The following is a 24723-nucleotide window of genomic DNA, read 5'->3' on the forward strand; positions in this document are numbered from 1 at the left end:
ATGACATATAGACAAATATAAATACAAATCAGACGCTAAAGGGCTTATAAGTATTTTGATCATAATTATTAGGTTTTAAATTGAGGCTATAATGATTAATGGGGGTCCTGAGTCGAATGATGATTCAACGGCTGTATTTCTCTGCTATAGTTCTTGGTTTAAGGCTAAAATGAGTGTTAACTCCTGGTCAGGCTCATCTAATACTCATGATAAATGATTACTCGGCTAAGTGGGAGAATGTGAGATTAAATATATTATTATTATTATTATTATATTTAATCTTTTAGCCATTATAATCATTTATATTATATGAGATCAAAATATAATAATAACCTATTAATAATTAGTTGGTAATTGTTGATGGACCATATTACCCTTAGAGTAAACTGCCATTTTGGTCCCTGTGGTTTGGCCAGTTTTGCCATTTTAGTCCAAATCTCAAACTTTTTACATCTGGGTCCTTGTGGTTTGCATTTTGTTGCCATTTTGGTCCAAAATTCAAAAACCCCATTTTTTTACTGTTACAACCTCCTATTTTGTCTTTTAGTTCAGGGGTATTTTGGTCATTTTGCTTTTCATTTTACATTTTCTTTATTAACATCATCCCCAAATAAATAAATCATAATCATCATCATCATCCCCAAATAACTGACTCTCTCTCTTCTCTCTCTAAATCGATCAGATCCAGATCCACCCACCATCGTCATCGTCATCTCCGGCGTCGTCCCTACCGAAACTCAGATCCACCATCGTCATCGTCATCTCTGCGTTCCTCTCTCTCTCATGTTTCTCTCTCGTTCGGCTCTCTCTCTCTCCTGTTTCTCTCTCTCTCTCTCTCTCTTTCTAGTGGAATGTTGTTTGAAGGAGATGGTGTTGTGATGTAAGAGAGAGAGAGAGAGGTGAGGTGGTTGCAGGGGGTGCGAGAGGGTGGTGGTGCTTGGCGGCGAGAGGGGGGTGGTGGTGGTGCTTGGCGAGATGGTGATGACGCGTCGTTTGTTGATTTATGCAAGGTTACTTGAATCTGTGTTGGATTGGTTTTTGTTACTTGAATCTGGTGGTTACTTGAATCTGTGCTTTTTAATCATTAACTTGAACCCCCTACATCTGCTATGATTTATCCTCGACCCGATGAGTTGCAGGTGGTTTTTGTTTTTGTTTTTGCTCCACATGATATGTGCTCCACTCCCGCATCTCCACTCCCGGATTGCGTTGCAGGTGGTTTTTGTTTTTGTTTTTGCTGCATCCGCATCTCCCAACTTTGTTACTTGAATCTGTGCTGCATCTCTGTTAATCTCTGTGATCTCGGTGATCAGAGTCATCGCTTCTATGGCGGTGGTGGTGATGGTGGTGGTTATTGTTGTTGTTGTTGTTGTTGTTCTGGCAGTGGTTATTGCTGTTGTTGTTCTGGCAGTGGCATTAGTATTTATTAAGTTTGTTTCAAGGCTATGATGATCAGAGTATCCTGAGCAAAATTAAAGGGACATTGAAGATCCAACCCGCATCTTGGCGGGGCAAAATCCAGATGGCATAGTGAAGAAGAATTTGACATTCTCTCACCAAGAAACTGTGTATTCTACAGCCATGGCGTAACTCGTTTCTTCTTTGTCCCCATCCCCCAATTACAGATCTGAGCCTGTCTCCTTGCATTTAATTTATTTTCTCTTGAAAATATGATTTTTTTTTAAATCCAGGTTGTGGTGGGTTGTGATGTTGGAGGAGGTGGTGGTGTTTGGGTTGTGCAGAGGTTGAAGATGATGATGATCAGGGGTTTTTATATTTAGGGATTTTTAATAAAAGAATTGCTTTAATGAAAATTAAATGACCAAAATGCCCATGCACTACAGGACAAAATAGGAGGTTGCAACAGTTAAAAAATAGGGTTTTTGGATTTTGGACTAAAATGGCAACAAAATGCAAACCACAGGGACCCAGATGTAAAAAGTTTGAGATTTGGACTAAAATGGCAAAAGTGGCCAAACCACAGGGACCAAAATGGCAGTTTACTCTTACCCTTATTAACTAATTAGGTTTCCTCTTGGGTGTATATATAAGCAGATTATTAGAGAGTTTAAGGGTTAGACAAGTTACACAATTCACACAACCCTCATAACATCTATTTCGGCTCTCTCTCCCAACCGATTCTTCCCTAGTCTCGGTTTCATCACCATCATAACTTTACACCCTACAGAGGAACCAGATTATCCTGACAATCATGTCGAACTCGATGGCTGCATCTCTAACTGGATTCTCTGTTGGCCTGTCTGCTGTAACAGGTATGTTATTCATGTTTTCCATCATGTTTAAACAGAACTGATCCAACAATATAAAGAAAAAGCACTGCATCGCAGTGGTTCGTGTCTCACTTGTTCAACCCGGGGTGCTGGGTTTGAATCTCACTTGTGGTCTGTTTGCTCATCCATTTTTTAATTTCTTTTTAAAACAATTTGGGACTTGCCACTTTCAGTCCTTGTGTTTTATAAACTTTAATTAACTATCTAACTAAACTAATTAATGTCTTTCCCTTACAAGCTTAACTAACCACTAACCTAGTTAACTCCTTATGGAAAATAACTAACTAACTAGACTAACCTAGTTAGTTCACTTCTTTGTAGTTAAGGTTTCATTTATTACAAATTCAACCCTTCAACTTATAATTCTAATAAATTGACAAAATTCATCCATTAATACCTCCCTTATGAAAAACTATCTGGACTAACTGAAACCTTTATACTTTTTAACGTTTCTAGTCCAATTTCAATAAACGCGAGGCGTAACGATTAATTTTAATAACAAAATATTAAATATGATAAAAATTTTAAAAATTCTCATTTTATATTTTATCTCCAAGGATCCGGTTTTACAACATTGGGGTGATACCCTACCTGTTGGGTATGGGTAGGGTATAGATTTTGAGATAAATACCCCTGAAAAAACTATTTTTGAGAAGTCAATCCCCTTGCGTTTTCTTCTCCATCTTAAATCAATTAGCCGATTTTTCTCGTTCGTGTTTCCTTCTGTGGATTGAAGATTGTTCGTGTTTCCTTTCTTTCTTGGGCATGGTCGGTTGTCGCTAATCATCCATTGTATTTGATATTTTTAATATTTATTATTATTATTATTATTCTGGTCAGAGTTTTCATTGTATTTGAGTGTTCCTTTGCCCAAGTAATAAATAAAATCATTCAGTTGGGTGGTAAGTAAAAAAGTTGAAACATAACAGTTGATAATAAAATAAGATAAAAAAGCATTCAGCATAACATAAAAAAAAAAGTGAAACGATGAAACAATTATTTTGATTCCTTTGATAAGCGAAATGCCTTGTCTATTTGATTCTTATGCTTCATGACCACCTTCATTCGTAGGTAAGCACCTTCCATGTCTCTAAGATCACATTCCACAAAATCTTGTTCCATCTCCTCCAATTCCTCCTCAGACAAGTACTTTACTAAATTTCTTCTAATGGAGCTTTTTTGTATCTTTGATCCAATCTCTCCAAGAGCAAGTTCAGGGTACATATACGTTATGTTACGATTAGAAAGCGGGTATTTCTTCTTGTAAACCACCCTGTCCTCATCAGCAGCAGCAGCAACTTGCTTTTCCTTACCTCCCCACACTTGTTGACAAAGTTGGTAAACACTCGCACTGTGTTTATCAGAACCCGCAGCCTTTCTTCCTTCGCTAATCTCCTTAAACTTCCGCCTCAGCTTCCCCACTTTATCCGCAACCTGCTTTTTCTGTACATCAAACTCCAAACAGTTCCTCACCGTCTCATACAACATGGTCATGTTGGCTCTGTCTGTTTGCTCTTTTAGAGCCTGCAGAAGCTTTAACTCGTCCGCAGGGGACCACACCCGCTGAATGGCCCCCGCTTTCACTTCTTCTTCTTCGGCGGGATTGTACTCTTTATCACTTGTTGTTTTTCTTTTCTTTGACGCACTAGCTTTTCTGGTGACGTTCTCTTCAGAACTAGAAGACGAGTTCATCATGTTGTTGCTCATTATTTTTTTTTTCTTCTTCTTCTTGTGAGTGAAATGAAAAACAAATGGGTGTTATATATAGACATAAATAATATTATAGTTTCTGTGAATATTTTGTTTATATATGGAAAAAATTGGCAGTGGAATAAACTATTTTAGTGTGAGATTGTAATCCATATATGAAAATGAATAAAAGATGGGTGCTGGATCTTGCTTATAGAAAGAAAGAAAGAAATCGGTCCATGTTTATGTAAGAAAATGTTTTGTTTTAATTTTAAAGTGTATATACAAACTTTATTTTTATATATAAGTGAGTCCATTGGTCGTTTGTTTTCTGTTCATAACAAGTTTACAAAAGCAATGCATATTTTTCTATGTTGAGTGATGATGGAAAAATTGATGCCAAAGACTCGTAATCATGAAGAATATGTACAACTTTTACTCCTAAATTTGGCAATTTCAAATCCCCACCACGTCTGTGCATCATACGAGCTCTAGCACAATAGATTAGTCAATATAGTTATTTATATATATTATGTCATTACTCAGGTCATTTATCTGTTACTGAGGGCATGTTTGGCTAAGCTTATTTAAGTTAAAAAGGACTTTTGGGAAAATGACTAATTGACTTATGATTTTTTGAAAATGAGTTTTTAAAAAAAGTGTTTGGATTAGATTATGGGGTGGGAAAAGCCAATAAGTCAATAAGTTGTTTTTTAAAAAGTGTTTTTATTGATGTAAAATGACTAAAAGCTAATAAGTCAATAAGTTAGTTCAAAAAGTCACAACATTCTAACTTTTCAAAAATGACTTTTTCTCCTTCTCAAAAAATCATTTTGAAAAGGACTTTTGCATTTGCCAAACAATAAAACTTCTTATTGGCTTTTTGATTAAGTCAATAAGTCTATAAGTTGATTGGAAAAGCTTAGCCAAACATGCTCTGAGTTATTGTTCAAATTGTCATCTTTTGAAAAGATTTGCGAGAGAGACGTTCTTTCATGTTCTGGATCTGAAAGATACACTATGATTAATGGCTACCATCTGGTCATCTTTATTATGTATTTTTGTTAATAGCTTCTCTCGGGTTACTTGCCTCTATCCGTTAAACAATCGACCCTAAAAAAGGTAGTGTCTATCACAACCGACGCGATCATTTCTTGACCAACTCAACACTTGTCTTTATGACTAAAACCATGTGGCGTTGGCAATGTCATACATAACAGGCGTTGATTGTGTGCATTTTGTCCGCCTGCGTATGGTTTTTGAATTTATGTTGATTTTTGCAAAATACTGAGAATTTTTAGAAAGGAAAATGAAAGATGATTTTGACTAATCAAACGTCAACAACAGTAACAGTCGAGATCAAGAATGCAAAATACATCCAAAACTATTTACTTGTTCAAGTAGTTTCTACAGCGTTTGTTTCTCTTCAGAAGTTGAACTGCTATGAGAATTGGGTTGACTTTCTGGTCGAGAGCCTGTTTGACCATTTGTTGACTTCTGTTCCACCTGCTCATCATCTAACTTGGAATTTGACTTGAACGGTCTCTCAAAATTTCGAGCCGTTCCTGGATCAATTACCATATTGTTCAACTTCTGATCCTGCAAATAAGTACAACTTACATAAGAAAACCAAAAAAATAAACACCCGCTCCCTTGCAACTTTAAACTTATTCCATAGAGTAAATTACTATTTTGGCCCCTGAAGTTTAGGCAGTTTAACCCTTTCGGCCCAAAAAGAAATCTTTTGACATATTAGAACTTGAGGTTGTGTTTTGTAACTGGAAGCAGCCTCTCTATTCCTACGGGGTAGAGGTAAGGCTGCCTGCGTCTACCCTCCTCAGACTCTACCTTAGCTTTGCTATTGGTGGGATTTACTGAGTATGATAATGATGAGGTTGTATTTTGTAACGATTTTGGTCCCTAACACTATGTTACTTTTCTCAGTTAAGTGTAAGGGTATTTTGGTCCTTTTACACATCAAGGGTTGTTTATGTAAATAAAAGGGTTGTTTTTTTAATATTTAAGGAGTCATTTATGTAATTACTCAAATTAGCAAAAAACCAAACCACAATCCCATTCTTCTTTCTCTGTAAAATTATTTTTTTATATATTAAAAAAATGCATTTGTTCGTATTTTTACTTTTTATTGTTAATTTTTTTATTTTTACGATTATTATTTATCTAATAAAACTCGTTTTAAATATACAATTACACAAATACTCTTACACTTAACATAAAAAGTAACAGAGTTAGTGTTAAGGGCTAAACCTAAACCGTTACAAAATGCAACCTCATGGCCTGATGTGTCAAAAGATTCCTTTTTGGGCCGATAGAGTTAAACTGACTAAACATCGGGGGTCAAAATAGTAATTTACTCTATCCAATATGAATACATAAGGTATCAAGGCAAGGGTGAAGAAGTTACACTCTGCAAAGCTTCAAGTTTTTTCTGCAAGGCCTCATGCTCGGCCTGAATACGGAACGGAACGCCATGCTTTTGATACACGTTTTTTTGAGCCAAATCTTCAGTAATATCGTTAATGGTTGTTGCAAACGGATGATTTGCGGGGATCCATCTAACTGTATCAGGGTCCACATCAGAGGGTATGGGGTCTCCTTCTTTCAGGAATATTGTGGGTCTCTTCCACTGATACGCACGTGAGCGTCTTTTTTGATGTATGTCTTGCTCTTCTCTTGTTAGAGTCACTGGAGCCAATTTGTAAACCTTTCCACACATTTCGACTGTTGAATTGTTCTTACTAATCTTCACTTGTGGGTTGTTAAATGGATCGTCATACATCACTGGCTTTGATCTGTAAATAAAAACAATAATAATAATAATAATAATAATAATGTGTAGGACTAGGTCCCATGCAAACTTATGAAAGAAAATGAGAAGGGGTTAAGAGTCATACATGCCTCTTCCGGAGTTTAGCTGGCCACGCCTGACAAGATCGGCAACGGATCCCGCGCGTTTGTAGCTCGATTTTCTTGCCACATAAACTCGCACCGCAACAATCAACACAGTTGTGGCTATAAAAAACCCAAGCATAAATATGGAAGTAGGAGAACTTTTTACCTGTACATAAATAAAAGAGAATTACAGCTTATTATACCCTGAGAAAAAATGGTAGTACTATGCAGTGCAAGAAAGATAAAATGGAATATGTAGTTAATATCAACCGATATATCGGTTATCGGTCCTCTACCGAGATAGCGGTACAAAATATTGGTCAGAATATCGGTACTGATAATATCAGCGTTATTGTCCGATATTTGACCGATAGTTGATTGATAAATCACCGATTTTCCTAATATCAGTATCATTCTTCTTATTTCTACCGTTCATTTTTCTTCTTATTGCTGCTATTAGTGTTTTAAGTCTTAATTGTTAGTTGTTAGTGTTTTAAGTCTTACTCAGTTCTTACTTGTTACAATTGTTAGTGTTAAATTGCTATATATATATATATATATAAATTTAGCATGATATTAAAATTACCGATATCCCACCGCGATCTCAAATATCGGTCATTGACCGATATCCGACCGCATTAACTACTTGGAATGGAAGGCAAACAAACAAAGAGTACTTATACCTTGTGATCACAGATAAATATGAATCACAAAAAACTTACAACACAAGGTGACCACTCAAAGGTGAATAGGTAAGTAGTTTTGTTGGTAGGAAAACGCACCAGAAAAACAACAGGAGGTGAAGCAATGATTGTTTGTCGTAGCCTTGAAATTTGGTGTTGTAGGAGAAGCATGGTATTGGTTTTTGATTTGACTACATCATCATCCTTAATCAAACTATTATTATCTTGACCAGAGGCTTGAAGAAGAAAGCCTGGATATTTGGTGTTCCTCTTCCAAATTCGGTGGTATGTTTTGTTGTGTGCGAATGCATTTGTTGAAACCCAATGCTTGAAAACAACAACATCATTTGGAAGCAGAATTAGAATTAAAAGGAATGGATAAAAGAAAACCCTAGTTTCTGATTTCCTTCATTGACAATCAAATTATTATTGCAAGATAACACTGTCATCCTAGCTACTACTAGCGAGTGTTATTTAGAAATCCAAAAGGGACACATAATAATACATTGATTGACAAAAGAAGAAAATCTTATAGGTCCGTTTAGTGCAAGCAAGAGTAGATAGATAGATAGATACCGGGATAGAAATAGGGTGATGCAATTGCAGTGAAGAAGAAGCCATTTCAGTACAAGAATCCCATGTGAATCTTCTTCGATTGAGATATTATGTGAGGCCGTCGATGATGAGATTGAGGTGTGTCTTCACGGGATGCTGCTGAGGATAATTTGTTTCCAAACCCAAACGCCGCCCTCCTACTTACCTTACCTTAACTTAACCTGGACCTATTATTTTATCTACTTTTTACCCGAAATTTACTGAAATCGGAATTTTTATTTTTATTTTTTATTTTTTTTTTTTTTACTCTAGGGCATTTTCTGTCATGTGACAGTTCAGTTAGCATGAGGGCATTATTGGGTGTTTTTGCAAAAGTGGCGTAGTAGGAATAATGCCCAATAATGGCCCATCCAATCATTACACAATATATATGGGTGAGAGGTAAAAAAAATAATAAATCTAGCCATTTGTTTATGACCGTTGCATCTCGTTCCGATTGGTCGAAGATTTGCCCCTTCAGCGTGTTTCAAAACACAAAAGTGGCGAAATCACGCCTGAAAACGCCTAGGGGGTGGGGTATGGGCGGAATTTGGTGTTATTGAGGGATAATTTTGAAAAAAAAGGACGCCCACTACGGGTGGTCTAATAGATGGGATTGACTTTTAATCTTTTATATGTTAATAATAATAATAATATATATTTATAGAATTTGAACAGCTAGCTAGCTAGCTTTTAACAAGTTACTCTAATGTTATTTCTTGAACAAGTAAGACGCAAACTAACTGTTGTGTCACACTCTAATGTTGAATTCGAATACTGGGTTATGGCTCACACTACTTGTGAGCTGGCTTGGCTTGGCTACTCTAATCATCTTCATTTTCTTATTAAAAATCAAAATTCAGGCCTGCCTGCATGCATACAACTATCTATCCGCTGTGTAAAAAAATATAACCAAAAGATTCATAATTTTGAATACAAGCAAGCTCCACTAGAAGTTCTAGTCTCATTATTTTAGTAGTCCCTTCAAACATGTCTGTCTTGTGTAGAAAGTATGTGGAACTAATTAATACATTCATTCATAAGCTGCTGCAACTACAACTGCTTGTTCTTAGCTCTCTTTAGAAGAAATTTCAATGAGAAAATCCCAAGAACAAATGTTTGCCAAAACCACCCTCTTGCATTTTGGGGATCCACTCTTTTCGCTAATCTCCAAGCATATACAGACTCACCAACGTGCATTGCCACCGCCCAAATAGCCAACAGCCTCAATACCCACATGGACCGTAGAACCATTAGACATCCACTTCTAAGTAGCGGCACAGGGAATGCTGCCGCGATAATCACTGCCGACATTCCAAACATGCAGAAAAACCATTCGTATATCGTCGGCCCATCCAAACTTTTCTCTTTTCTCTCCTGGAAGAATGAGATGGTGGCCGCCATACCCTGTTGAGGACTCGTTATTGGGGTGTACCCCAACTCTTGTTTGGCTTTTAGGTAATTGAAATAATGGGTCACACCAACCTATAATGTAAAAAACAATGTGTGATTTTGAATGTGTTAGGTAAATCAATGGTGTATAATTATATGGAGGGTAAATTGCAGTTTATGTTTCAGCAAAATTTAAGGCGTTGTCCTTTAACTAACGAAATTACAGCGGTACGTCATTTATGTTCTAATTTCTTTACAGGCGGTATCCTTTATGTTATAATAATTTCTTTACAGCGGATGTCCTTTATCTTTGTAAGCTTTTTACGGAGAAAGGACAACACCTCTAAAGAAATTACAACATAAAGGACATCCGCTGTAATTTCGTTAGTTAAAAGACAACGCCTGAAATTTTGCTTAAACTTGTAGGACGTAAAACGCAATTTACCCTTATATGAATGAACCTTGTAAACTTCAGCGGGAAGCAACAATGGTTGAGGAAGCCAGCGAGTGTTCAACCAAGGATACATGAGGGTGTAGATAACCGAAAATGCTTTTCCGACTAAAAGAGCTTTCCCGACTGGTAATGTTGCCTTAGGTATACCATATTCCAAACTTTTAAGCAATGGACGGAGGAATTCAAACGTGTTCACAGGAGAACCTGCCAATCAAATTGTTCGTTCATCTCAAATACAATTGTTCCTAACAAAAACTAAAATGCCATTTTCCGTCCCTAAGGTTTGGTCAGTTTTGTGACTTTTGTCCAAAGGATTGTTTTTCCGCATCTGGATCCAAAAGGTTTGAAATCTTGCCATTTTCATCCGGCTCGATAACTCCATCCATTTTTCTTTGTTAAGTCAGGGGTATTTCCGTCTTTTTTGTTAACTTAAAGAGGGATTCAGTCTAGCGGATTCGGTCATGGGTATTTTAGATGCTTGAGCATAAGTGAAAAAGACCGAATAGCCTTTTAAGTTAACAAAAACGACGAAACTACCCCAACTTAACGGGGAAAAATAGATGGAGTTAACGAGCTGGATGAAAATGGCAAGATATCAAACCATTTGGATGCAGATGAGAGAAAAAAACAAACTTTTGGACGAAAGTCGCAAAACTGACCAAACCTCACGGACGAAAAATGGCATTTTACTCAAAACTAAAACTATACATCTGTGTATGTATATGTCTCTCTCTCTCTCTCTCTCACTATATATATATAGATAGAGAGAAAGTATCTTTTGTTTATTAATTTGCACAATTTAAGTTAGATGGTCGGTTAAGATACATGCTAACATTCTCTATTTGTTTACACCATGCTCTATTATGTTGGTCCTGACGTTTTTCTAGGAAGGTGTTTCGCGTCTAAGTAGGACCCTTAAAATGAACTACACGAGGTATCGAGCAAAACTGAATTAAGTTTATAAAGTAAATAAAAGAGTAAAATGTCATTTACGTCCCTAAGGTTTGGCCAGTTTTGTAACTTTCGTCCAAAGGTTTGTTTCATCACATCTGGATCCAAAAGTATGAAATCTTGCCATTTTCATCCGGCTCATGAACTCCATCCATTTTTCTCCGTTAAGTTAGGGGTATTTCCTTTTTTTTGGCAACTTACAAGGCAATTCAATCCTTTTCACTTTATGTACAAGTACAAGCATTTAGCATAATGTACAAGTATTCAAAATGCCCTTATTAAATAAAAAAATAAAAATAATACCCCTGATTTAACCGAGAAAAATAGATGGAGTAAACGAACTAGATTAAAATGGCAAGATTTCAAACCTTTTGGATCCAGATGCGGAAAAACAAACCTTTGAACAAAAGTCGCAAAACTGGCCAAGCCTCAGGGACGAAAATGACATTTTACTCTAAACATAAATTACCATCTGATATAAAGTACGGCTGGCCAGCAGCGATGGGCTGTTTTCCTCTTCCGGGAATGTCATCCAAAAGTCCCATACTAGCCAGAATTAACGCCAATACCAAGTTATCGATATAAACCCAGTCACTTTTCACACCCGGTTCACCAATTTTGAACGGAAGCAGTCCTAATTTCGCAAGACTGATAATCCTAGGTAAGTGTCTTTCTTCACCGGGCCCATAGATAGCAGCCGGACGAATTGCACATGTGTATAAACATTCCCCGTTCTTGTTCCTATAAAACACTACCATGAAAATTTCAACTCCAATACTGGCAACTACAGTAAACTACACAAAAGTCGAAACAATAAATCTTATCCTATGAAAAGCAACGATTTCCGTTTCAAGGTGTCTGAAAAGTGTATCAAAATTCCCTTGTATGGTTGTTAATAGCGAATAGCGGACGATAGCGACAAGCTACCTATATGCTACGTAGCGATAGCGATGAAATAGTGGGCACTATTTTATGTTTAGCGACACACTAGAAGAAGATTTTAGAAATATTGTATACGTATATTAAATAAAAAACCTAAAATCCCGCAATTTATATTAAAAACAAAAAAAAAACAAAAAAAACCTAAAATCCCGTTATGGAGGCGCCAAAATCAAATAGCGACACATGAGCGCTTCGCTACGATATTCGCTATAGTGTCCGTTATGAGCGCTATTAACAACTATGTTACAGGCCAACTCAAACACAGGACCAATGAAGTAAAAGTAGATGTGGCAAAATGGACATGCACCCAGATTAAATAACTGTTGAAATGTGTGATATTTACGGGTTAGATTGACCAAAAACGATTCTTGTCCGAATTCTTTATAGGTGTGTAAAATACTATTACAAACTTGTATCTTTTCAACGATCATCCAAAATTTTTAATTTAATGATTTAGGAGGTTTAATACATTAAAAGCAGCCTTGCGCGTCTTTTGTTCCTATTCCCTTAAAGCTATATACATATTTATAGAGTAAAATGCCAAAATCGTCCCTGAGGTTTGGGCATATTTGCCTGTTCCATCCAAAATAACTTTTTTGTGCATTTCAGTCCTTCACCGTCGCTCTTTTTTTTGCCATTTTTATCCTTGAGGTTTGGCATTTATTGCGACTTTCATCCCTTGAAAATTGGCCCTCAGGGATGAAAATGGCAAGATTTCAAAACTTTTTGGATGAAAGTCGCAAAAGTGGTAAAACCTCAGGGACGAAAATGGCATTTTACTCTTTTTTTATATTTTACCAATTTGATCAAATAAGATAACATAACCCAAATCAGCCCATTTCTAAGTGAGGGTCAAAACTGGTACAGCTAAGTAAAACCATAAAAGTATTGAATTACTACGTACTTAGAAGGACGGCCGTTGGTTTTTAGAACCAGTTGTTCAGCAATAAGTTTGCTTCGGCTATATGGATCAACATGGTTGTCCAAAGGGACATAAGGCAGCTTTTCATTTCCATTAACAATTTCATTTCCCGCAAAAACAACGTTCGCTGTACTTGCGTATACAAGCCTTTTAACACCTTGTTCGTGGCAGACTTCCAACACGTGGCAGGTTCCGTTTATATTCACATCGTCTACTCGACCATATTGAAGCATTTCTTTGCCAGACATGCCGAATGAAGCTAAGTGGAACACACAGTCTACACCGCGTAATGCCTTATCCACATCTTTTCTGTTGGTGATGTCACCTGTAAACATTTAAATAAAATACATATTTTATACTTCAAAAATAAAGATTTCTGTGCTACATCCATCCGTGTAAAAGTCAGATTTGATGATAAATTTCTCTCATTGAGGTTTTCTATCACTTGAGGATGAGCTTAGACATATGTTAAGGAGAGTAAAGACTTGGTAAAATGGGAGAGTGCATGAGGAGCTAGCTAGGCAGTTTTAGGTTCAAGAAGCGGAAGTGCATTAAGTTTACCTCTTAACGAGGCTCTTAATGGTTCAGACCTCTTACTAGTAATGGTTCAGACTGTTTGTTTCACGAGTAGATGTCTGAATGGTTCAGACATCTGAATTGGTCAGACATTTGCCTCTGTACGGTTAAGCATTATATAGGCTCTTAATTGTTCAGATCTCAACACTTAATGGTTCAGACCTCCCATTCAGATGTTGCCAAACAACCTAAAAATCTAAAGATGAAAGTATAGATAATGAGATGAATACAACAGCAGAGCATAACGGAGTGAAAGGGCAAACATAGCTAAATGCAAACCCAATTAGAAGTTAATCGCCTCCTCCTCCTCCTATGGTTGCTTGCTTGCTTGCTTATAAGTAAAACCTAAATTAATTTTAAACAAACAGAGATAGATACCTTTGAGACAGTGGACTCCATTGGTGAGAAGAAGATCGGACCAAGGAGAAGTGGATCTAAGATCAAATGCTCGAACAAGACGTGCGCCTCTACGAACCAGCTCCAAGCACAGGGCTGACCCTACAAACCCCAATCCACCTGTTACCACGAACGCCTTCCCCTCTATACCCTCCTTCTCACTCAGATTATTATGCATCTCTTCTCTTCTCTTCTCTTCTGCACCTTCTTCCGGTTGACTGATTGGTCGATCCACAGACTACACTTCAGATTCGGGCACAGGCTTTTTCTTTTTTCAACTACCTAGTCTAAACTAGTTTAATACCCATTCCCGTTCGATGATGGACGGGTTACACTAACAATGTAATGTAACAGACAAACATAATCTACGAGGGGTTAGCTTATTTTGGAGCAATTTATAACTTTTTGACTTATAAAACTTAATAAGGACATGTTTGGCTAAGCTTATTAGAGTTAAAAGGACTTTTGGGAAAAAAGACTTTTGGGAAAAGGAGTTTTTATAAAAAATGTTTGGATTAGCTTTTGGGGTGGGAAAAGCCAACAAGTCAATAAGTTGTTTTTTAAAAAGTGTTTGGCTAAGCTTATTGATGTAAAATGACTAAAATGGACATTCTTTCATAAGTCAATAAGTTGCTTTTTAAAAAAGTGTTTGGCTTAGCTTTTCTGTTTCTCTTCTCTTAATAAAAAGTTTAATTTAATAAAAAAAACCTACAAAATAAAAAATATGCCTTTTACAAAAGTTAAAACACAATAATACCACCATAGTTCTCATAGTACATTCATCCATACAATTGAAATGATGTCATGTTCATCTCTGCAATGTCATTATATCTCCCGCAATGATATCTCGGATCGCTGACATATACATATCATCATCACTTGTACGACGTGTAGCCTGAACTTCTTCGCGAACTTCATCGCTAGTACCACCTCGTCTAGGCCTGTACGGTTCTTGTTGTGCCCTATCAAATGCTTTATCAAACCCACCGGCCTTTCTAAACAGGTATGTTCAGCCGAAACATATCATAACACCGTCTCGGATGGCCATTAAGAATTTCATTAATAAACGGGTGCCCAGCGCGTTCTGAAGTGTGACATGGTGTTCGCGCGATACGCAAATTACGAGCTATTATAATCCCTTTCACAACTTCGGCACATAACCTTTTAAATCCTATAACCTCATCATCCATATACTCTTCATCACTGTCATCTGAATCAGAGTAGTCACTATCCATCCTGTATAAATGTCAAACGATCACATATATTTAAATGTCAAACCATAGCATAAATTAAAACGTCAAACAACACATAATGTCAAACCATCACATATATTTAAATGTCAAACGATAGCATAAATTAAATGTCAAACACATAATGTCAAACGATCACAGAAATTAAAACGTCAAACTATCAAATAAGTCATTCTTCCATAAGTAACTTAAGGAACTCCATCTTTGCTTCATGAGTCGTTGGATACATAAAAGCTTCACGTTTTTGCTTTTTGATGAAGACACGCAAGGCTTGTAATGTCACGGCCCCCGACCCGGTTTGACCCGTTTCAGGAGCCGTGGGACAGAAATCCCGTGATATTTATTTATGTGATTTTAGCAGCGGAATTTTTCCATCAGGATCGTTTTAAAGCTAAAAACTTTTCCCGATTATTTTATTTCACAATTCGGGATAAAACCCCGATAATTTACAACAACAAGATTTTACTGAGAAATCTTTATTTTTACAAAACATATTTCTTTATTTTATAATGAGCCACTATCTTAAGCTTGAAATGCTCCCCAGCACTTTTCCTAAATTACAATAGATTACCTGAAACATGTTTGAAAAAGGTTTTGTCAGCGGGAAATACTGAGTGAATCATTCTATTTACTGAAAACGACACATTTGTTATAATTCACAGTATTAAGAGTTTTTACATATGTTTATTATCTACCAACTACCCACAGTATTTGTCACTCGACCGGATCTGTGACTGTGGTCATATCACCATTGGTTGCCCCAATGAATGACGTATATCACTTAATTTTAGGTTCGCCCACCTAATGTGATTAAAACTCTAGTAATGTGCACAATACCCCACATACTGGCTGTAATTTGGTGATTACATAAACTTAATCACTGTAATTATAACTTTGAAAATAATTTGGAGTATTGTAAAACAGTTGATAAAAAGAGAATGACTCACATTGCAGATTTAACACGGACAGAATATGATTTAGCCTGGTTAACCTAATTTCAATAATAATGCACACAAAACTGGGTTAGTGATCAATACAGCAATCACGATAACTCACGAGATCAAATTCTCACAACGAACGACAAAGTGCAATACTTAAACATTCATCGATTTAACGATGAACGACAAAGTATAACCCAATGTGGGCGGCACTTAAACATCCATTGGATATATTGATCTCGGAAAATGAATCGTAATAGCGATCGAGTGATTACCCTGTTTTGCGGCAGCAATTCGAAAGTAGTGTGTGTGTTTATTTGTAGTATAAGTGTGATAACTCGTCGTACAGAAAGCGTTTGGCCGACGTTTCAACTTCCAGATTCAAGTCCCAAGGCCCTCTATTTATACTGAAAATTTGCATCTCCCGCGTGTCGCGGAAGAATTCGGGGAACCTCCCGCGTATCGCCTGGGATGCCAATTTAGGGTAGGGTAGGTTTCGTGTCCAGTAGCTTGGGTGAGTTGACAGTTTTGTTTAATTCAATTCAGACAACGAATTTAGAGGATAATATCGATTAGGGTTTAACCCCCCCCCCCCCTGAGTTTTAGGGGCCTGATCCTGATTCCGATTGTTTCGAAAATTTTAGGGTTAGTGCAGAATTACTTGGGTTTCTCATTTAGGGTTTTCTTAATAGCTAATTACCACCCTAAGCATTGATTTTAGTGAGAGTTGTTACATCCTCCCCACCTTAAGAAGAATCTCGTCCTCGAGATTTACTGAAATAGATGAGGGTATTTCCGCTTCATTTCTGACTCTAGCTCCCAAGTATATTCTGGTCCTCTCTTTGAATTCCATTTGACTTTCACCAGTACTAGTCGCTTGTGTTTGAGAAACTTGATTTTCTTATCTTCTATTTGTAAGGGTTTCTCTATGAATTTCAGTTTTTCATTTACCTCCACATCTTGAAGAGGTACTACCAGGGATTCGTCTGATAGACATTTCTTAAGATTGGATACATGAAATACATCATGTACTCCAGCTAATTCTTCTGGTAGTTGTAAGCGATAAGCTACTGGTCCTATTCGTTGGATCACTGGGAATGGTCCAACATATCTTGGACTCAGTTTTCCTTTCTTACCGAATCGTACTACTCCTTTCCAAGGAGATACTTTCAAAAGTACTTTGTCTCCTGTCTGGAACTCCAGTGGCTTGCGGCGATTGTCTGCATAGCTTTTCTGGCGATCTCTGGCTGTTTTCAATCTTTCCTTGATTTGAGTTATCTTGTCTGTGGTTTCTTGTATGATTTCTGGACCTGATAATTGACTTTCTCCTATTTCTGCTCAACATACGGGAGTTCTGCACTTGCGTCCATACAGTGCTTCGAATGGAGCAGCTTCGATACTTGAGTGATAACTATTATTATAGGAGAATTCAATTAATGGTAACAGTGTTATCCCAATTACCACCAAAGTCAATTACACATGCTCGGAGCATGTCTTCCAGAGTTTGGATCGTCCTTTCACTTTGTCCGTCTGTTTGTGGATGATATGCAGTACTTAGATTGAGTCGGGTTCCCATTGCTTCTTGGAAACTTGTCCAGAAACGGGAAGTGAAACGACTATCTCTATCCGATACAATGGAGAGTGGAACTCCATGTAATGATACTATTTCATCTACGTACAATTTGGCTAACCTTTCCATACTAAAGGTTTCCTTTATTGGTAGAAAATGAGCAGATTTGGTTAATCGATCCACAATTACCCAAATTGCATCGTTACCTTTTCTGGTTTTGGGTAGCTTAGTAACAAAGTCCATTGTTATGAGTTCCCATTTCCATACAGGCATTTCTAACTGTTGTAGTAGACCTGAAGGTTTCTGATGTTCGGCTTTAACTTGTGAACAAGTTAGACACTTAGATACGTATTCGGCTATATCCTTTTTCATTCCTATCCACCAAAAATTCTTTCTTAAATCTTGGTACATCTTATTGTTTCCTGGGTGTATAGTATACCTAGATTTATGAGCTTCCTCTAAAATATTTGATCTTAAATTTCCCTGTTTAGGTACCCAAATTCTGCTTTTGTGGAATTTCCAAATTCCATTATTTCCTTGTTCCAATTCTTTTAGGTAACCTTTCATTCCTTCGGCATCGTCCTTGATTGCCGTTTCCTGAATTTCCTTTAATTGTTCCATTAAATCTACTTGTAGATTTATTCTAAGAGCACGGACTCGCCTTTGTTTCTCGTGATACTTACGACTTAAAGCATCTGCGACTACGTTTGCCCTTCCTTCGTGATATTGAATATCACAGTCGTAATCAATTAAGATTTCCATCCATCTTCTTTGCCTCATGTTTAACTCTTTTTGCCCAAATATATACCTTAAACTCTTATGATCTGTATAAACAGTAAACTTACTTCCATACAGATAATGTCTCCATATCTTAAGGGCAAAAACTATAGCTCCTAATTCTAAGTCATGAGTCGGATAGTTTTCCTCGTGCTTTTTCAATTGTCTGGAAGCATACGCAATTACCTTCTTGCGTTGCATTAACACACATCCGAATCCTAATTTTGAAGCATCACAATATACTTCAAAATCTTCTGTTCCTTCTGGTAAGGTTAAGATTGGAGCATTGGTTAATTTCTGCTTTAAAATTCTGAAGGCTTCTTCTTGTTTAGGTCCCCACTCAAACTTAGTGGCTTTACAGGTTAGCTTAGTTAATGGTACAGCTATCTTGGAAAAATCCTTAATAAACCATCTATAATACCCGGCTAAACCTATAAAACTTCTAATTTCAATTGCAGTTTGCGGAACCTTCCAATTGGTAATTGCTTCTATCTTAGCAGGATCTACGTGAATTCCTTCGTGATTCACCATGTGTCCTAAGAATTGCACTTCTTGTAGCCAAAATTTACACTTCGAGAATTTGGCATACAACTTTTCTTTTCTTAACAAAGTTAAGAGTGCATGCAAGTGCTGACAATGTTCGTCCTGACTTTTTGAATAAATAAGTATATCGTCTATAAAAACAATTACAAATTTATCCAAATATGGTTTACAGATCCTGTTCATCATGTCCATGAATGCTGCAGGTGCATTAGTTAACCCAAAGGGCATGACTGTAAACTCATAATGTCCATATCTAGTTCTAAAAGCAGTTTTAGGTATGTCTTCTTCTTGAACCTTTAATTGATGATATCCGGAGCGCAAATCTATCTTAGAAAAATATTTAGCGCCTTGTAATTGATCGAAAAGATCATCAATCCTAGGTAATGGGTATCGATTCTTAATTGTAACCTTATTCAACTCTCTATAATCGATACACATTCTCATTGATCCATCTTTCTTTTTCACAAACAATACTGGTGCACCCCAAGGGGATGAACTAGGTTGTATAAATCCTTTGCTTAGTAATTCATCTAATTGCTTCTTTAATTCTAGCATTTCGGTAGGAGCTAATCGATAGGGTGCCTTGGCTATCGGTGTAGTTCCTGGAATTAGATGAATCCTAAATTCTACCTCCCTATCTGGTGGTAACCCAGGTAAATCTTCCGGAAATACATCTGGGTATTCTGAGATTACAGGAATTTCCTTAAGTTCTTTTCCTTTAGTACAAATGATTACTGAAATCATATATACTATTCCTTGTTTCCGTTCATAATTAGTAACTTTCATTACTGATATGAACTTTAGCGGCTTTCGAGGTTTATCTCCTGTAATCATGATTACTTTCCCAGTAGGTGATTGAATTTCTATAGAGTTTCTATCACAAATGATTTGAGCATGGTTGGCTATTAACCAATCCATTCCTAACACAACATCAAATTCAGCTAATTTCATAGGTAATAGGTTTGCAGTAAATTTATGACCTGAGAGTTCTATTTCTACTTTTTACAAAACCTGATTGATTTTTACTGAATTCCCATCTGTAGTTTCGACTGTAAAAATCTGCCTAACGGTAGTTAAGGGTAACTTAAGAGCTTGGCAGAATGAAGTATTTATAAAACTTTGGTTTGCACCAGAGTCAAATAATACTTTTGCATAAACGTCATGAACTAGAAACGTACAGGCTATCACATCCGGAATGAGCTCTGCTTCTTGAGTAGTTAGCTGGAATGCTCTGGCATTCTTCTTAGTAGCTCCTTCGGTCGCCTTGGGTTTGTTGTCTACTGGTTTGACTAACGTAGGACATTCTGTTTTGAAATGTCCGGCTTCTCCACAATTGTAACAAATTATGGATTTCTTTCTACAATTCTCTTCACGATGTCCTATCGTTTTGCAAAAATTGCAAATTTTATTACATTTTCCAAAATGTTTCTTTTTGCAAATTTTGCAGAATGGCAAAGTTGAAGATTGCCCTGGTCCTCTTTTCTTGAAACTACTATTACCCACCCTAAATCCTTGGGTAATTTTCTGGGCTAATTCCTTCTTTCTGTCTTCATCTCTTGTGCGTATCAGTTCATCGGTTAGGGTGTTAGCTAATTCTACTGCATCGTCAATAGTGCGAGGTCTCGCAGCCTTAACGATATTTCGAATTTCGCTAATTAATCCCCAAATATAGCGAGAAATGAGTACCGGTTTTGGCGAAGCCAGGTTAGGTACCACTCTAGCATATTCGAAGAATGTCGAAGTATAACCACGACAATCCACACCTAACATCCGATGAGTTAGGAACTTATTTGCCATTTGTTCCTTTTCATACTCAGGACAGAATTTTCTTTCTACGAGATTCTTAAATTCTTCCCAAGTCATAGCATAAGCCCTATTTCTTCCTTTTGCTTGTAACACAGTGTTCCACCATTCAAGTGATCCTTCTTTAAACAGATTTGATGCGTACATGACTTGATCATCTTTGGCACACTTACTTATTGCAATTACTGCTTCGGTTTTCTCTAACCAACGCAGTGATGCAGTTGCCCCTTCATTGCCTGCAAATTCAGTGGGTTTACAAGCAAGGAATTCTTTGAAAGTGCAACCAGGTGTTGCAGCTTTCTGTTTCTTAGGGAGCGGCGTGTGCTGGGATTCATTATCATGATTAGTATGATTATTGCCCCCGTTTATACTATTACTGAAGTTATCCTCAATAGTATGTTTACTAGGAATGATTTGCTGCGGTTCGATTGGACTTTTTACAGCAGCAACGAATGCTGGAATAGCATTGGCTATCCCTTGAGCAACAATATTTTCAATATCTTGTCTAGTCATATATTGATCCCCTGGATGTTGTTCCGACTCATTGACTTCATTTACCGGTTCATTACCACTATTTGCCATCTGATAATATATAATAATTTTTATTAGTATTTGATAACTAGTAATTTATACACAAATAATCAGACAATTCACAATGCACGTAAAGTCAAAACTATCGATTTCTCGATTCCATTTTATATTGATTATAGTATGCATCAATACACACCAATATTTTACAACGTTTTATTCGTTATGTTACATACTAATTTCAATATTTACTTTTACTATTACACAACTATAGTTTTACCATCCTCCTATCCCTCGTCACTTGTCATCCTAAAAACGAAGTTCCCTTTCGTCATACTTCCAGGCAATCTGTCCCCCTATCTCCCTGATTCTATCCCCTGCATCCATCAACTCTTCACCGAAATGGCGAAGTTCAGCCATATTCTCAGTGCTCATTGGTGGATTAGGTAGGGGTTCTGGATCGAATTGCGGAAGGAAGGAATAAGGGTCGTTGACAATATTTTGAAATTGCCAATCATTAGTCCACCATTCTTCCATTTCTACAGGTTGGGAGTGTACTATTGGTTCTGGGATTGCTGGTGCAAAATTCATAGGGATTGGATTTTCGATAGGATAGGTAAAAATATTCGTATTGACAGGCTGAATAGTCTCACAGTTTGCCAATAGGATATCTATCTCTTCCTGAAAAGTTATTCTTTGGATATGGTTGGAGCTCTCTCCGATTTCTATCTGAGTTGGTCTAGAACCTTGCCCTACTTCCATTTCTATTTCTTGAGAATATTCCTCAAACTGTATCTCCATTTGCCTAGAATCTTTCTTAACTTCAATTTCCATCTCCGGCTGTTTACCAGTTTCTTTTGCTATTTCTAAAGGATTGCTTATTTTAGGAAGTTTTGGAGCTGGCTTTTTCCTACGTATACGATGTCCCCACACGTAATTCTTCTTTTTCTTTCGTTTTGGCTTTGTCAAAGGTGGAGCATGGAATTCTACAGGTTGGTCCACATCAGCAAAGTATCCAGTAAACTCTTGGGAAACTTCTATACTCACCGGGTAAAGATTGAGGTTCTGAAAAGCTTCAGATATCTCGCTCATGCTGTGTAGCATATATGCAAAAATGCACAAAATGCTAAGTTAAAACTTTGGAACAAAGTTTAACAAATAAATATCGAAGTTTTATTGCACACTATTTGTACAAAATAACAGGAAAGAACACACTTAGATTTATTTATTTATTTACTGGGAAATGCTATTACTAGATTTAGGGTATTTAAAGATTTGCATGTTCTGCTACTGTAGCTAGCATATACAAATTTGCCCATTCTTCATCTAGCTTGTCTTCCCAAGGTGATTTATTGATTAATTCCTGGGTTTCCTTTTTAATCTTCTTTTCTCGGATTTGCTCTTTACTTTTCTTAATAATCATACTCCTTTTTCTAGGAGAAAGCGGTTTCTCATATTGTGCTTTTCGCACAGATATTCCTTCTTCAGGAATTGTAGGGAGTTTTGAAGATTTGTTTTGGGATGAACTTCCCTCTTCATAGACTAACCTATCTAATTTAAGATAGATATCTTGCAGCTTTTGCTTACCCATACTGTAACTAACAAATAATCAGTTTAATATAACACATAATCACATAATAGTAATCAGGAAAAATTAAGTATCTCTAAATACTTAATTAGCTTAACTCAGTGGCTCTGATACCACCTCATTTCTGTCACGGCCCCCGACCCGGTTTGACCCGTTTCAGGAGCCGCGGGACAGAAATCCCGTGATATTTATTTATGTGATTTTAGCAGCGGAATTTTTCCATCAGGATCGTTTTAAAGCTAAAAACTTTTCCCGATTATTTTATTTCACAATTCGGGATAAAACCCCGATAATTTACAACAACAAGATTTTACTGAGAAATCTTTATTTTTACAAAACATATTTCTTTATTTTATAATGAGCCACTATCTTAAGCTTGAAATGCTCCCCAGCACTTTTCCTGAATTACAATAGATTACCTGAAACATGTTTGAAAAAGGTTTTGTCAGCGGGAAATACTGAGTGAATCATTCTATTTACTGAAAACGACACATTTGTTATAATTCACAGTATTAAGAGTTTTTACATATGTTTATTATCTACCAACTACCCACAGTATTTGTCACTCGACCGGATCTGTGACTGTGGTCATATCACCATTGGCTGCCCCAATGAATGACGTATATCACTTAATTTTAGGTTCGCCCACCTAATGTGATTAAAACTCTAGTAATGTGCACAATACCCCACATACTGTCTGTAATTTGGTGATTACATAAACTTAATCACTGTAATTATAACTTTGAAAATAATTTGGAGTATTGTAAAACAGTTGATAAAAAGAGAATGACTCACATTGCAGATTTAACACGTACAGAATATGATTTAGCCTGGTTAACCTAATTTCAATAATAATGCACACAAAACTGGGTTAGTGATCAATACAGCAGTCACGATAACTCACGAGATCAAATTCTCACAACGAACGACAAAGTGCAATACTTAAATATTCATCGATTTAACGACGAACGACAAAGTATAACCCAATATGGGCGGCACTTAAACATCCATTGGATATATTGATCTCGGAAAATGAATCGTAATAGCGATCGAGTGATTACCCTGTTTTGCGGCAGCAATTCGAAAGTAGTATGTGTGTTTATTTGTAGTATAAGTGTGATAACTCGTCGTACAGAAAGCGTTTGGCCGACGTTTCAACTTCCAGATTCAAGTCCCAAGGCCCTCTATTTTGTGACAACCGGTGATTTACTGTCACACCCCCAAATTACCACCTAGGGTATGTCCCTATTGGAAGTGCAACGATCCAACAAAGAGCCACCAATCATATCAAACACGAATTATAATGTATCGAAATACCCAATTGAAATAAATGTATCGTTTGAAAAGTTAAACCAAAACCAAAGTACTGAGCGGAAGCATAAATGTATAAATGTATCGAAACCAAATCAATGTAATTGTTTATCATGACCATAACTACCCCAGCAGCATCAGACAGCAAGCTCCCAAGTTCCTTCAGTAATTACCTACAAGCATGTAAACAAGTGTGTCAGACAACGCTGGTGAGTTCAAGGTTTGTGTTTGTTTACCAAGTTGTGTTACCGATCATGTGAGTAAAACAGTTTACAAGACGATATGTTGTTTGTTGTTATGATGTTTGATGTTTCGATGTTGTTATTACTCGATTACCGAATGGCCATATGATATGTGATTGCCAACCCCAATGCCTCTATCAAAGCATTGGTCATGTTTTAAGGTAATTAGTTCACGCCCGTTCTCCTCGAACGTCGTGAGGGTGCCAAACCTAATAGCGCTATCAACTAATAACCCCCGTTGCCCTACAAGCAACGACCCGGTAGATGTAGTGGTCTTACAATGATAGAAATACTGAGTACAATAACCAACATCCCGTTACCCATGCATTCCTCCTCGGAACGTTACCCGTTATCCCTTCCCTGGGATCCA

General features: G+C 36.9%; 3 protein-coding genes across 5 annotated transcripts; all 3 read right to left on the reverse strand.

Moving 5' to 3' along the window:
* Positions 1-3287: 3287 nt before the first annotated feature.
* On the reverse strand, positions 3288-3998 carry LOC110945116 (probable transcription factor At4g01260). Its single transcript, XM_022186754.1, has one exon. It carries the CDS (start codon positions 3996-3998, stop codon positions 3288-3290), a length of 711 nt encoding a protein of 236 aa, XP_022042446.1.
* A 1276-nt stretch (positions 3999-5274) lies between these two features.
* LOC110866012 (protein MULTIPLE CHLOROPLAST DIVISION SITE 1) lies at positions 5275-8339 on the reverse strand. 2 transcript variants are annotated; one of them, XM_022115367.2, is made up of 5 exons: positions 8153-8339; positions 7676-7903; positions 6896-7059; positions 6406-6793; positions 5275-5579 (listed from the first exon to the last, which is right to left on the reverse strand). In XM_022115367.2, exons 1-5 carry the CDS (start codon positions 8195-8197, stop codon positions 5388-5390), a joined length of 1017 nt encoding a protein of 338 aa, XP_021971059.1. In that variant the 5' UTR covers positions 8198-8339; the 3' UTR covers positions 5275-5387. The 2 variants fall into 2 exon arrangements, with proteins under 2 accessions (XP_021971059.1, XP_035830503.1); XM_035974610.1 differs by lacking the exon at positions 7676-7903 and having other exon boundaries at positions 8153-8334.
* Positions 8340-9044: 705 nt separating this feature from the next.
* On the reverse strand, positions 9045-14127 carry LOC110866013 (short-chain dehydrogenase/reductase family 42E member 1). 2 transcript variants are annotated; one of them, XM_022115369.2, is made up of 5 exons: positions 13786-14127; positions 12814-13156; positions 11437-11708; positions 10008-10220; positions 9045-9655 (listed from the first exon to the last, which is right to left on the reverse strand). In XM_022115369.2, exons 1-5 carry the CDS (start codon positions 13979-13981, stop codon positions 9438-9440), a joined length of 1242 nt encoding a protein of 413 aa, XP_021971061.1. In that variant the 5' UTR covers positions 13982-14127; the 3' UTR covers positions 9045-9437. The 2 variants fall into 2 exon arrangements, with proteins under 2 accessions (XP_021971061.1, XP_021971060.1); XM_022115368.2 differs by having other exon boundaries at positions 10024-10220; positions 13786-14123.
* Positions 14128-24723: the final 10596 nt, after the last annotated feature.

This window comes from Helianthus annuus, chromosome 6 (assembly GCF_002127325.2).
Source record: "Helianthus annuus cultivar XRQ/B chromosome 6, HanXRQr2.0-SUNRISE, whole genome shotgun sequence".
NCBI classification, from domain to species: Eukaryota; Viridiplantae; Streptophyta; class Magnoliopsida; order Asterales; family Asteraceae; genus Helianthus; species Helianthus annuus.

Bases quoted from the DNA above. Each gene is read 5' to 3' on its own strand.
- LOC110945116 (XM_022186754.1), bottom strand. From the start codon at position 3,998: ATGAGCAACAACATGATGAACTCGTCTTCTAGTTCTGAAGAGAACGTC.
- LOC110866012 (XM_022115367.2), bottom strand. From the start codon at position 8,197: ATGGCTTCTTCTTCACTGCAATTGCATCACCCTATTTCTATCCCG. The intron at 7,060-7,675 runs GTGCGTTTTCCT...ATTTATGTACAG, and splicing joins CACCTCCTGTTGTTTTTCTG to GTAAAAAGTTCTCCTACTTC. The intron at 5,580-6,405 runs GTAACTTCTTCA...ACTTATTTGCAG, and splicing joins AACTTGAAGCTTTGCAGAGT to GATCAGAAGTTGAACAATAT.
- LOC110866013 (XM_022115368.2), bottom strand. From the start codon at position 13,981: ATGCATAATAATCTGAGTGAGAAGGAGGGTATAGAGGGGAAGGCGTTC. The intron at 13,157-13,785 runs GTATCTATCTCT...AAATGTTTACAG, and splicing joins TGGAGTCCACTGTCTCAAAG to GTGACATCACCAACAGAAAA. The intron at 10,221-11,436 runs GTAATTTATGTT...TTTGATTGGCAG, and splicing joins GCCGTACTTTATATCAGATG to GTTCTCCTGTGAACACGTTT.